The sequence below is a fragment of the Coloeus monedula genome (genome assembly GCF_965178545.1).
Source record: "Coloeus monedula genome assembly, chromosome: 4".
Taxonomy (NCBI): Eukaryota; Metazoa; Chordata; class Aves; order Passeriformes; family Corvidae; genus Coloeus; species Coloeus monedula.
This window is the reverse complement of record NC_138784.1, coordinates 75,538,018-75,551,370: the sequence shown is the minus strand read 5'-3', so window position 1 is coordinate 75,551,370 and position 13,353 is coordinate 75,538,018. Positions and strand designations below refer to the sequence as shown.

Genomic DNA, 13,353 nt, shown 5'->3' with positions numbered 1-13,353 from the left:
AAACCAAACCAAACTAAAATTAAATCAAATTAAATTAAAATAAAAATTTTTAAAAAATTAAATTTAAAAACCAAAATAAAACAAATATAAAATAAAATAAAATTAAAATAAAATAAAATAAAGCAAAATAAAATAAAATAAAGTAAAATAAAAATTAAAATTAAAAATAACATAAAAATAAAAATAAATTAAAATAAAATAAGGCAAAATAAAATAAAATAAAAATAAAATTTAAATAACCGACATAAAATAAATATACAATGAAATAAAATAAAATTAAAATAAAAAATAAAATAAAAATTTTAAAAATGAAATAAAAATTAAATTTAAAACTAATAAAATAAAATAAAATAATGTAAAATAAAGTAAAATAAAAATTAGAAGTAAAATTAAAAATAAAATAACAATAAAAATAAAAAATTAAAATAAAATAAAATAAAATAATAAAATAAAGTTAAATAGAATAAAAAATAAAATAAAATAAAAATAAAATAAAATAAAGTAAAATAAAATAAAAATTAGAAGTAAAATTAAAAATAAAATAACAATAAAAAAATTAAAATAGAATAAAATAAAAATAAAATTTAAAAATTGAAATAAAATAAAGTAAAATAGAATAAAAAATAAAATAAAATAAAATAAAGTGAAATAAAAATTAGAAGTAAAATTAAAAATAAACTAACAATAAAAATTAAAAAATTAAAATAAAATAAATAAAATAAAGTAAAATAAAGTAAAAAAAAATAGAAATAAAATTAAAAATAAAATAGCAATACAAATAAAAAAATTAAAATAAAATAAAATAATAAAATGTAATAAAATAAAAAATAAAATAAAAGAAATGAAAAGAAATGAAAAGAAAAAAGAAGGGAAGGGAAGGGAAGGGAAGGGAAGGGAAGGGAAGGGAAGGGAAGGGAAGGGAAGGGAAGGGAAGGGAAGGAAGGGAAGGGAAGGGAAGGGAAGGGAAGGGAAGGGAAGGGAAGGGAAGGGAAGGGAAGGGAAGGGAAGGGAAGGGAAGGGAAGGGAAGGGAAGGGAAGGGAAGGGAAGGGAAGGAAGGAAAGGAAAGGAAAGGAAAGGAAAGGAAAGGAAAGGAAAAAGGAAAGGAAAGGAAAGGAAAGGAAAAGGAAAGGAAAGGAAAGGAAAGGAAAGGAAAGGAAAGGAAAGGAAAGGAAAGGAAAGGAAAGGAAAGGAAAGGAAAGGAAAGGAAAGGAAAGGAAAGGAAGGAAAGGAAAGGAAAGGAAAGGAAAGGAAAGGAAAGGAAAGGAAAGGAAAAGAAAGAAAAAGAAAAGAAAAAGAAAAGAAAAAGAAAAGAAAAAGAAAAGAAAAAGAAAAGAAAAAGAAAAGAAAAAGAAAAAGAAAAAGAAAAGAAAAATAAAATGAAAATCGCCCAAACCGATCGAACCCCCCGGTCCCCGGGCAGCCCCCGGGCAGCCCCCGCGGCTCTCACCTCCAGGTAGGGCACGGGCGTGTCGGGGTTCAGGGGATATTCCCGCAGCAGCCGCTCCTCGTCCAGGAACTTCCCGGCGCGGCCGTTGAAGGGCGGCTGGAAGAGGCCGTAGTTGAGCACATCCTTGAGGCTGTGGTTGAGCGTGCACAGGATGCGCTGCTTGGACACCCACACGGGAACGTCGGGATTCAGCCGGAGACACTTCTGGGAACGCACACGGGAGCCGGAGTCAGCGGGAGCGGGAGCCGGTGGGAAACGCACACGGAACCCAGTGGGAAACGCACACGGAACCGGGAGTCAGCGGGAGCGGGATCCGGAGTCAGAGGGAGCGGAACCCGGTGGGAACGCACATGGAACCCGGAGTCAAGCGGGAGCAGGAGCCGGAGTCAGTGGGAACCGGTGGGAACACACATGGGAGCCGGAGTCAGCGGGAGAGGAACCCGGTGGGAACACACACGGGAGCCGGAGCCAGCGGGAGAGGAACCCGGTGGGAAACGCACACGGAACCCAGTGGGAAACGCACAGGGAACCGGGAGTCAGCGGGAGCGGGATCCGGAGTCAGTGGGAACCGGTGGGAACACACATGGGAGCCGGAGCCAGTGGGAGCAGGATCCGGGAGTCAGCGGGAGCGGGAGCCGGAGTCAGAGGGAGCGGAAGCCGGTGGGAACGCACATGGAACTGGGAGTCAGCGGGAGCGGGAGCTGGAGCCAGCGGAACCCGGTGGGAACGCACATGGAACCCGGAGTCAAGCGGGAGCAGGATCCGGGAGTCAGCGGGAGCGGGAGCCGGAGTCAGAGGGAGCGGAACCCGGTGGGAACGCACATGGAACCCGGAGTCAAGCGGGAGCAGGATCCGGAGTCAGTGGGAACCGGTGGGAACACACATGGGAGCCGGAGCCAGCGGGAGCGGGAGCCGGAGTCAGCGGGATCCGGTGGGAACACACACGGAACCCGGAGTCAAGCGGGAGCAGGATCCGGGAGTCAGCGGGAGCGGGAGCCGGAGTCAGAGGGATCCGGTGGGAACACACACGGAACCCGGTGGGAACACACACGGAACCCGGAGTCAAGCGGGAGCCGGCAGGAATTCACCGGGTTCCCCGTGGGAATGGCGGGAAAGAGGGAGAGAAGGATGGGATTTGGGATTTGGTGGGATTTAGGGAGGGTCAAACCCATGGGAAATGAGGAATTGAACCGTCGGGAATGCCGGGATGCCGGACAGGATCCAGCCAATATTCCAGCTTTAAAGAAGCGGCATTCAGCAATCCCTGAGGAGCCAGAAAAAAGCTGGGAATTCTTCATGGATGAGAAAGGAAATGGAAAAGAAACAGCAGGAAAGGGGGGGAGAAGGGAATTTCCTGGGATCGCGTTGGAATCTGGGAGCCAATGGATGGAAGGAATGGGAAAATCGACCTCCAGGATGGAGCAGCCAAAGGAACGGAGAGGAGGAATCCACCAGAATTCCTTCGGGAATGGGAACGGGGAAGATCCCAATCCTACAAACCCACAAGGGAGGCAAAATTCCCAAAATCCCTCCAGCACATTCCCTATTGGAGAACTGAAGTGCCAAAAGCAGGGAGAGCTCCGTTAATCCCGAAAAAACCGGGAAAAGGTGAAGGCCAAGCAGGATTCCCGGTGTGGGAATTCATCGGCGGAGTGATGCGGATCCGGGATCGGGGCTGGAATTTGGGCTGCTCCGGAATTTGGCAGCACATCCAGAGCTTCTCCGTCACCTGCGGCTCCGGCGATCCCGAATTCCAGGAAACAACAACAGGAAAAAGGGGAAGAAGGGAAAGGTGACCGGAGGCTCCGGACAAAGGGCAACGGATCCGGGTGCATCCCTAAGGAACAGCTCCGGGCCCGGATCCGGGCACGGCTCCTCCGAAAACTGGGACAAAGTTCCAGGCGCAATCCAGGCCCAGGGAACGTTCCTGGCTTTCCTCCAAGGATTCTGGTTGGATTCCTCCAAGGATCCCGGTTTTCTTCCCGGTTACTCCTTTCAAGGCATTCCAGCAGCGTTCCCACTCCCATAGGGGGGAAATCCCATGGGATTCTCCTGGGAGAAGGGATCGGGGGCGCAGGATTGGGAATATCCATGAGAATTCCCACCTGGAGTTCCCAAATCCCAGCCTGGGACAGGCCGGATGTCCCCATTCCCATCATTCCCATCATTCCCATCATTCCAGTCCTCAGCTCTTCCCAAGATCCCACGGAAAATCCCATGGGATTCTCCTGGGAGAAGGGATTGGGGCCGCAGGATTGGGAATATCCATGAGAATTCCCACCTGGAGCTCCCAAATCCCACCTTGGGACAGGCCGGATGTCCCCATTCCCATCATTCCCATCATTCCCATCATTCCAGTCCTCAGCTCTTCCCAAGATCCCACGGAAAATCCCATGGGATTCTCCTGGGAGAAGGGATCGGGGGCGCAGGATTGGGAATATCCATGAGAATTCCCACCTGGAGTTCCCAAATCCCAGCCTGGGACAGGCTGGATGTCCCCATTCCCATCATTCCCATCATTCCCATCATTCCCATCATTCCAGTCCTCAGCTCTTCCCCAGATCCCATGGAAAATCCCATGGAATTCTCCTGGGAGAAGGGATTGGGGCCGCAGGATTGGGAATATCCATGAGAATTCCCACCTGGAGCTCCCAAATCCCACCTTGGGACAGGCCGGGTGTCCCCATTCCCATCATTCCTGACCCCAATCCCAGGAAGGATTTGGGATTTTCAGAAATCCAGGGAAAAGCAATCCTGGAGGAGAGGAGGAATCCGCAGGAGTTTCCCACCCTCCGAAGGCAAACTGGGACCAGTTTAAGGAGCCAACTGGGAAAACCATCGGGAATTTCGGGGCTTAGATCATTTCCTGAGGGAAATTCCAGCCCTGCCGCTCCCGGAGCTCAATTCCGGCCTGGGAGAAGCCGCTTCCAGCAAAAGGAAAAATGGGATAAGGGCGGGAGGGAGGATCCAGGAAGCACCTGGAGCTCCGGCCCTTCTTGGAGCCGGGAAAACAAAGGATTTGGGAATTTCCCGGGAATCGGGTCTGATCCATCAGGAAGGGCGTTGGATGTTGAGTCATCCCTCAAAAGCCAATCCCTAAATCCCACCCGGTGATTTGCGGTGGAAAAATCCATCCGAAAATCCCGGAATTCCGAGCTTTCCACAGCACCCACAGCCCCGGCCACCCCAATATTCCCAAAGTCCCCAAAAGCTTGGAATGTCCATTCCATGCTGGTGATCCCGGCTTGGCCAGGGATTGTCACCCTCAGGATGTCCTCGGCCTCCACATCCCGAGGATCCGGCATTCCCAGGCTTTTCCAGGGAATCCTCTGCTCCCGTCCTGCCCAGGGCTTCCCGTGGGATTTGCTCCAGCACTTTTCCGGGATAAAGGTTCCCCTTGGATTCCCTTTGTCTCCCATTCCAAAACACGCCGGGAAAACTGTCAGGAATTCCTACTCCAACACCACAATTCCCTGGAAAAGCCATCCCAGTCCATCCCTGGCAGCTCCTGAGCCAACGGATCGAGGCTGGAATTTTCCCTTGGGAAGCATCATTCCCTTGGCCCTGACCTCACTTTTCCAGGATTTTTCCCGATCCATCCAGGAGCGCCAGGATCTGCGGGATCCGGCATTCCCTGGATCCAGCTCCCAGACTTTTCCAGGGAATCTGCTCCCCACATCCTGCTCAGGGCTTCCCGTGGGATTCTTTCCATCATTCCCTGGGATAAAGGAGAGCTCCGAGGTTCCTCTCGGATTCCCATTTTTCCTATTCCAAAGCACACCAGGAAAACTCCCAGGAATTCCTCTAAAATCCCTGGAAAAGCCATCCCAGTCCATCCCTGGCAGCTCCTGATCCACCGGATCGAGGCTGGAATTTTCCCTGGGAAGCAGCACCAGCGAGGCCCTTTCCCAGGATTTCTCTGGATTTCCCAGGATTTTTTCTGGATTTTCTGGGATTCTCACTGATTTCCCAGGATTCTCACTGATTTTCCAGGATTTCTCCCGATCCCTCAGGATCACCAGGATCCACTGGATCCAATGGCCTCCCCCCCCCCCCCCATCTCCTTATTCCCAAAATTCCTTCCCAAATTTTTAACGCCAAAGCGCCAACCTTGGAATGTTCTCCCTCCTTCCCTCAGGACTTTCCCAAAAAACCACAACTCATCCTCAGGAATTCCAAGCTCCTTCCTTTCCCCCTGGAGCCATCCCAGCCTTTCCAGAAATCCATGGAATTCTCATCAATCCCATCCTTTGGATCCAATCTTATTCAAGATTCCAAACAAATTCCCAGGAAAACCCAACGGTCAAACCTCCCCGGGAATTCTTTCCCAGAAGCTGCCGAGTTTCCTGGTTTTCCATAGAATTTCCCGGTTTTCCATGGAATTTCCCAGTTTTCCACGGAACATCCCAGCTCCGTTCGTTGCTCTTTAGGCTCGACACCAAAGCCGGCATTGAAGGCATTCCCGAAAATCCCTTTTCCCTGTGGAATAACCTCTTGGAACGACATCATTCCTCCCTCCCCATCCTCTCCACCCTTCCAATCCCGGTGGGAATTCCTGGCGGGAATTTGGTGGAAATTCCAGCACTCACCGGCCGCTCCATCCCGGAGTGAAACTTCCCAACTTTTCCCACCGGCGGCTCCGTCTTTTCCTCATCCTCCCTCCGTGTCCCCTCAGATGCTCCGAAAGGACAAAATCCCATGGATGATGTATCCCTGTTTTCCATGGCTCCAGCGGGAGCCTCCGGAAGCGGCCGCTCCGGAGCTTTTAATTAAAAGCCACAGAAATCCCGGGAATGTTGCTAAATTTATCCAACCCCTCCCCTCCGGATCAATCCCGCCGGGATTGGTTGGACGCTCCCAGCGGGGTCGTTCCCAGGCAATCCCAGCTCCACGCTCGGATTCCCAGGAAAAATCCTGAAGCCGGAGCTGGGAAAGAACGGGAATAAGAGGGGGAATATTCCCTCCTCTCCGTGCTTCATCCGGTTAAAACCGGGATTTTCCTGCCGTTAATGCCGAGCTCGGCTTTAAACCCCGCACGTTCCTCTGGGTTCCTATGGAATTTTCTGCTTCCCACAAAAAACAAGGATCCGGTTATTTAGGATGAGACAGCACCAAAAAAAAAAAAAAAAAGTCGGGAAAACTCCGGGGAAAAAGCCAAGGATTTGAGGATTCCATGCAGCAAAAATCTGGATTAGGAACAACGTGGGTAAAAATTCCAAAGTTTTGCCTGGGAAAAATGGGAATTGGCCATGGGAATTGTGAAAGATAAGATTTGGTTCCACGCACAAATAAAATCGGGATTTGGATCCAATGGAATTCCAAGGGGAAGGTGCCGAGGTTTTAACGGGAAGGAAAGGAGGAGGAGGATTTGGGTGGGAAGTGTTAATTAATAAATAATTAATTAATAAATGATTAATAAATGATTAATTTCTTGGTTATTAATAAATCAGAGGAGCGGGCTTGGGTAATTCCGAATTTTTCAAGTTTTAGGGAATTTCCTTATCAAATTCCAGGCGGGCTTGGATGAGCTCAGATCATCCTGGCTCCCCATTGGAATTTGAGGCTTTTTAAGGACTTTTCCCACCCAAACCATTCCCTAATTCCCACGAAAACCTCCCACAAATCTTTTCCCACTCCCAAAACTTCCATCATTCCCAATTCTCGCTCCTTGTCCTGCTCGTTGCTCCAGGCTTCCCTCATTCCGTAAAAAAAAACCGGGATTAAAAAAAGAAAAAGCTGGAATTTCCATTGATCCCCGATGGGAGCGGGGGGGAGGATTTGAGGTTTGCTGATTGGTTAATTAATCGACCATCGTTAATTAATTAATCGGTGACCCGTGAATGTCGGGATGCAATTAAAGATCCAGGGCAAAAGCGGCTCTGGAATGTTTGATTCCAACCGGGATCCGCTGGAAAAAGGAGCTTTAACAGCCCAGCTGGAGGAATTTTTCCATGGAAAACCAAAATTCCTGGAGCGTGGGAGTGGATGAGATTTAACGAATCCTTTCTCGGGTGCTTTTAATTAATTAAAAATTTGCATGGATGTGCCACCAAAGGCTGGAAAAGCCAGGAATAGGGACAATAAAAACTGGGAATGAGGGTGGGATGGGATCTGGGATTAACCAGACAGCAAAGAAATCCAAAATTGGGGAGATTCCACTAAATTTGAGGGATTTTAAGGGGGATTTCCCGCTAAAAAAGTCGGAATTTGAAATAAGCGGGATGACAAATCCTGGAGCAGATCCCACGGGGAGTTATTCCATGAAATCCCAAAAAATCCAAGGAGACTCAGCAAAAATTCCTGGGGTTTTGTCAACCTTCCCGCACATTCCGGCTTGGCAGAGGACGGAAAACTCGGCCTGGGAATGGGATCCGTGAGGCAGCGAATTCCAAATGGATTTCCCAGGAATAGCAGGGGCTGGGGGGGGAAAAGGAGGGAACGGTGGAGGAAAATCCATGGAAAAGGGGAGAGGAATGAGCCCAGTCCAGCTCCAGCTCAGCTGCCCTCGGAGCAGCCGTCCCGGAATTCATCCCAGCAACGAGTGGGAGAAGCTCCAGATGTTCCAGGGGCTGGGAACGCCCGTGGTGCTCTCGGAGAATCCCAGAATTCCGGGATCAGTGAGGTTGGGAAAGAATTCCAAGGTCACCGAGTCCAAGCCGGGCCCAATCCCAGCCCAGAGCCCGGAGTGGAATTCCAGGAATTCCTCGGACACCTCCAGGGATGGCGACTCCAAACCTCCCTGGGCACTTCCAAGGCCTGAGCGCCCTTTCCATGGGGAAATTCCCAGACCTGCCCCTGCCCCGGCGCAGCCCGAGGCCGTTCCCTCTTTTCCCGGCCTCATTCCCACAGCAGATCCCGATCCCCGCTGCCTCCGGGCAGGAGCTGTGCAGAGCCACGAGGCCGTTCCCGATCCCTGCCCGGCTCCCAGCAAAGCTCCCGCGGCCCCGATCCCGGGCCAGATCCCGCTTTTCCCGGCCTCTCCCTGCACGGATCCCTGGCAGCCCCTGCCCAGCCCGGGGGGGCTCGCGGGCCCTTCCCGAGGCACTGCCGGCATTCCGTGGGCAAGGATTCCCGAATTCCAGGATCCTGGGGTGGTTTGGCTGGGAAGGACCTCAAAGCCCATCCCGAAGGTCCCACAGGATCCAGGAGATCCCACGGGCACAGCGCAGGAAGTTTTCCAAGCGTTTCCATTCCCGGCATCAGCGAAATGCACCCTGTGTTGATCCCAAACCTTCAGCTCCTGGAATGGATCCACAGGATCCACCTGGAGCCAAAAAAACTCAGAAAAACGGGAGAAATTCCCACTGGGACAATCCAGCCTGAGGAAAATGTATCCATTAAATCCTTCCCGCCTTCCTTATTCCAAGTTTTCCTTCATCCCTCTCACTTCCAGCTGAGTCCTTCCCATGGAGCCGCGGGGTCTCCTCATTCCCAAATCTTTTCCAGCCCCATCCCGACTTTTCCATCCCCATCCCGACTTTCCCAGCCCCTAATCCAGAGGAAACACTGGAAACCTGCAGTTCCATCCCATTTAAGTGGCTTTTTCCATGCAAATCCAATCAATTCCATGGAAATAAATCCCATTCATCCCAAACAACTCCTTAAACAATTCCCCCGCCCCATCCCGAAGGATCCCGAGCAGCTGAAGCTCCCGGAATATTCCAGCACAAGCCCAAATCCCGGGAATCACCCCGGGGGCAAAGCCGCCCTCCACGAGCGCAATCAAACAAAGCGGATCAATCGGAATCCGAGCAATTCCCGATTTTAGCCGGGAGAAATCCGCCGGCAGCAAAATCCGCCCGCAAAGAACCGAGGCCGTCGTGCATTCCCCATCCCCGGCTCTTTTCCTAAGGAAAATCCAACTCGGATCAATCCGTGAGATTCGTTTGCAATTTAATGAATCGAAAAGATTTTCCCACCAACATTCCCTTTTCTTTCCCCTCCCGAGCGGATTTGCCGGAACCGAACGCATCCATTGAAGCGATTTTCATGGAAAACATCAATCCCATCTTTTCATTTTCCACCCTTTTTTTTCTCGGGAAGAGCACATTCCGTGCTTAATCGAGAGGAAGTTCCAGGGATTTGAGGGGAGGAAAAGTTGGCCTTTAAAGAAAACGAATTTAGCATTTGGAAATATTCCTCAGCACTGAAAAAAATCGGGAATAACGGCTCGGAATTCCATCTGCTGGATTTATCAGGAATGGGCGAGCGACCAAATATTTCCAGCACCCACCAGGAACAGAAAAAAAAGGGAAATTTTTTCCCAATAATTCCTTCGATTCAGGGTTTTTTGTGGCCATCGAAATCTTGGGAGTTGGGGGGGGGCTCGAATTCTTGGAATTGCCTTAAACAGCGGGAATGGGAAAAGAAACTCCCAGAAGGGTTCTCAGCTACTCGGGATGAAGGGAATTCCTGCCCCGATTCCCACTGAGGATCCGCAAGTTCTGGGTTCTTCCCGCTGGGAGAGCTCTGGAGGGGCTGGAGCTGGGAAAGGGCCGGGAAATTCCAGAGGGAGCTGGGAAGGAGCTGGAGAATTCCTGAGGGAGCTGGGAAGGGGCTGGAAAACTCCTGGGGGAGCTGGGAAGGGCCTGGAAAAGTCCAGAGGCCCAGAGCCAGAGGGGATTGGGATCTGCTGTGGGAATGAGCCCCGGGAAAAGAGGGAACGGCCTCGGGCTGCGCTGGGGGAGGGGCAGCGGGGATATTTGGGAATTTCCCCATGGAAAGGGCGCTCAGGCCTTGGAAGTGCCCAGGGAGGTTTGGAGTCGCCATCCCTGGAGGTGTCCAAGGAATTCCGGGATGTGGCACTCAGAGTTCGGGCCCAGCTTGGATTGGTGACCTTGGAATTCTTTTCCAACCTCAGCAATCCCGGGATTTAGCGTTAAAGCCGGGTGAGCACCTGAATCCTTCCAGGGGATTTTTGGGATCACTGATGGGATTCACAGCGGTTTTTGGGAGGCTCCACTCGGATCCTCCCTGCAGATGCTCCAACGCCCGCCACGGGAAAAGAGCTCCCAAAAAAAAGCCACAAAAAGCCTGGAAAAATCCGCAGGCAGCAGCTCCCGACCGTGGAGCACCTGCGGGGATGGGGATGGGAAAAATGGGAATGGGAACGAGGGGGAAAAAAAGCGGAGCAGCTGCTCCATTCACGGAGCGCGATCCGACGGATCTGAAAGGCGCCGCATTTCCATGGAAAAACAATGGGAAGCTCTGAGCGAAAAGCAGCTCCTGGCCTATTTGGAAGCACTTTGATTCCCTCCCTAAAAGGGGGGGAAAAATCCATAGGAATTATCGACATCCGAGGATTTTTGCCGCAGCGGAAAAGCAGCCGAGGATCAAAGGTTTGGGAACAGGTTGGGGCCGTTCCCGAGGGCGATTCCCAACATCCCGGTTTTCCCGTTGCAGGGATTCAGTTCTCCTGCTTTTCCCTTTATTTTTTCAGGGCTCCCACGGCTGAGACAGCGGAGAAGGGAGAGAGGAATTTGGGAATTTTGGTGGATTTCGGGATCGAAGTGCTGGGAAAACAGGGAATGGAAAAGCCTTGGGATGGAGGCAGGGAATTGGTGGGAAGAGCAGCGATCCCTCATCCTTCCCTTTTCCAGGTGCTCCCATCCCTTGGAATCCACATTCCCGCTGTGGGATCTCCTCTCCCATCCCTCCCTTTTCCCTGTTCTCCCATCCCTTCCCGGCAATCGGCCGCATGGGATGGGTGGGAGCCTCCTCTTCCTCATCCCAGAGGAATCCACAAGCAGCATTCCCACAAAACCTCGGGAAACCAAGGAATCTCCTTGGCAAGGCACAAGGAAAACCGGGAATTCTCCCGGTTAAAAACCACCTCGGGAGGGAGACAATGTGGGAATTCCCACTCCAAGGATTGAGGGATCAGGAGGGGGTAGGGGAGGGGTGAAATCAGGAGATCCCAACACATCCTGGAAAACTTCAGGAAAAACCTCTGGAATTCCAGCTGGGCACCCCCCATTCCTGGGCCAGGAGCTGCTCCCAGATAAATCCAACTGGGATTTTATCTGAACCGCCTCATTCCAGCTTTTCCATGATTTCAGCGGGAAAAGGAAGAGTTGCCAGCACAAAGCAGGGAAGGAAAACCTTTGGAAAACTCGGGAAAAAGCCTCCCTGGCCGCACATCCCGGATTTTTCCAAGCTGTTCCCATAAACTCCAGCCCTGGGAATGCCGGCAGCTTCCCGAGCCTGCAGGAGCCTCTCATCTCTCCACATCCCAGTTTTTCTGGGATGTGCTGAGCCTGGGATTCCTTGGAATGAGTTTCCCAGAGGGAAACCGAACGGAAAACCTTTGGGATCACACCCGGTGAGCCCATTCCCATGGGATGCATCCCAAGGTTTGCTCCGGCACCTCCAGGATCCCGGCGCTGCTGACAGAGAGGAAAACCCGGCATATTCCCGGGATTATCCCTGGCTTTGCCACCTTTTCCTACCAAACAGGGCAGAGGCTCCCAAAGTGCTCCCGGAAAACTTCGGGAATGAGTTTTCCAAGGGGATTTAACGGCGCAGAATCCATCGATTATTCCAGAGGAACCGACCCGAGCTTGGGCATGTTCCTGTCTCCTTAAAATCCGGCTCCGAGCTCCCGGACCCCGTGGGAGGTTGGGATAATTTTATCCCAGGTCTCCACCACCCTTCCCACGGAGCAGCCGGAGGCGGGAATGGCTCTTCCCGAAGGATCTGTGACTCCGGGATGGGACTGGGAAGCTCCAGCAGGATCCAAAGGATCTTCAGAGCTTTGTGCATCCTCCTTTTCCCGGGATCACATTCCCAGCTCAGGGTGAGGGAGGAAGGATGATCCAGGTTTTCGAATTCCAAAGGAATTGCTGGTTTGGGAATCTCCAGGGTATCCAAGGAAATCGGTTCCCTGCCCTATGGAAAAGCTCCAGCATGGGAAACACCGGCACAAGGCTGGGCCTGGATCTGGGATCGCGGCTGGATTCCCTGGAATCCTGCACTGGGATCAGTGGAGCATCCAATGGTTTCCCTGGAATTCTGCACTGGGATTGGTGGAACACCCCACGGCTTCCCTGGAATCTTGTCATGGGACCAGTGGAATATCCCATGGTTTCCCTGGAACAGCCAGACTGGGATTGGGATATGCTGGGAATGGGATATGCTGGAATCTTGTGCTGGGATCCGTGGAGCATCCCATGGTTTCCCTGGAATCCTGCCCTGGGATCCGTGGAGCATCCCATGGATTCCCTGGAATCCAGCCCTGGGATCACTGGAGCATCCCATGGATTCCCTGGAACAACCACACATTCCACAGCCCCATTCCCTGCCAAACTTTCCTATTCCCATGGAATTCCAAGCTGGAAAATCCCCCCAGGGTCTCCAAGCCCGACTCCTGGCTCCTCACAAAACAATCCCAACAATCCCAGCATGGACCTGAGGGCGTTTTCCCAACTTTTCCCGAATTCTGGGACCTGCCAGCATTATCCAAACTTTTCCTGAGCTCTGGAATGCCGAGCGTTGCGACCGCTTCCAGAGGTTTTGGGAATTGCAGCTCCCTGGAGCAGTTCTCCCACTCCAGGTGGGATTTTCCAGGTGTGGGCAGTTCAATCCCTCTTCCCTGACTCCGGATCAGGTGCGGGTGATACAAACCAGGATGTGCCGAAGGAAAAGGCCTTTTATTCCCAGAAAACCTGGGCAGATTTGCTCCTGGGAATTCGAGCACTTCCAGGGAATCCAAAGGATTCGGGATGAGCAAACCCAGCGGAGAGGAGTTGGAAAGGAGACAATTCCAGAAGAGACAGAAAAGTCAGGCAGCGACTTCCCGGCCTCAAATCCCACCTGGAAGCTCCTGAGCTTTTCCCAGCTGGAGTCCTGAGCTTGGGAATGCTGGGATGGAGTCGGAGTCGGGGCTGGAAAACTGCCTGGGCACCCT

At 51.1% G+C, this 13,353-nt stretch overlaps 1 protein-coding gene across 4 annotated transcripts in view; it reads right to left on the bottom strand.

The window, feature by feature from the left end:
• SHANK3 (SH3 and multiple ankyrin repeat domains 3) overlaps window positions 1-13,353 on the bottom strand; it is a 184,831-nt gene that overhangs the window by 144,623 nt on the left and 26,855 nt on the right. For all 4 annotated transcript variants that reach the window (XR_014226343.1, XM_082280130.1, XM_082280129.1 and 1 more), the window contains exon 4: window positions 1,449-1,652. Coding sequence is in view for 3 of the 4 variants with exons in the window: in XM_082280130.1 (XP_082136256.1) it covers window positions 1,449-1,652 (204 nt within the window). In the remaining variant the exon portion in view is untranslated. The remainder of the gene's footprint in view (window positions 1-1,448; window positions 1,653-13,353) is intronic.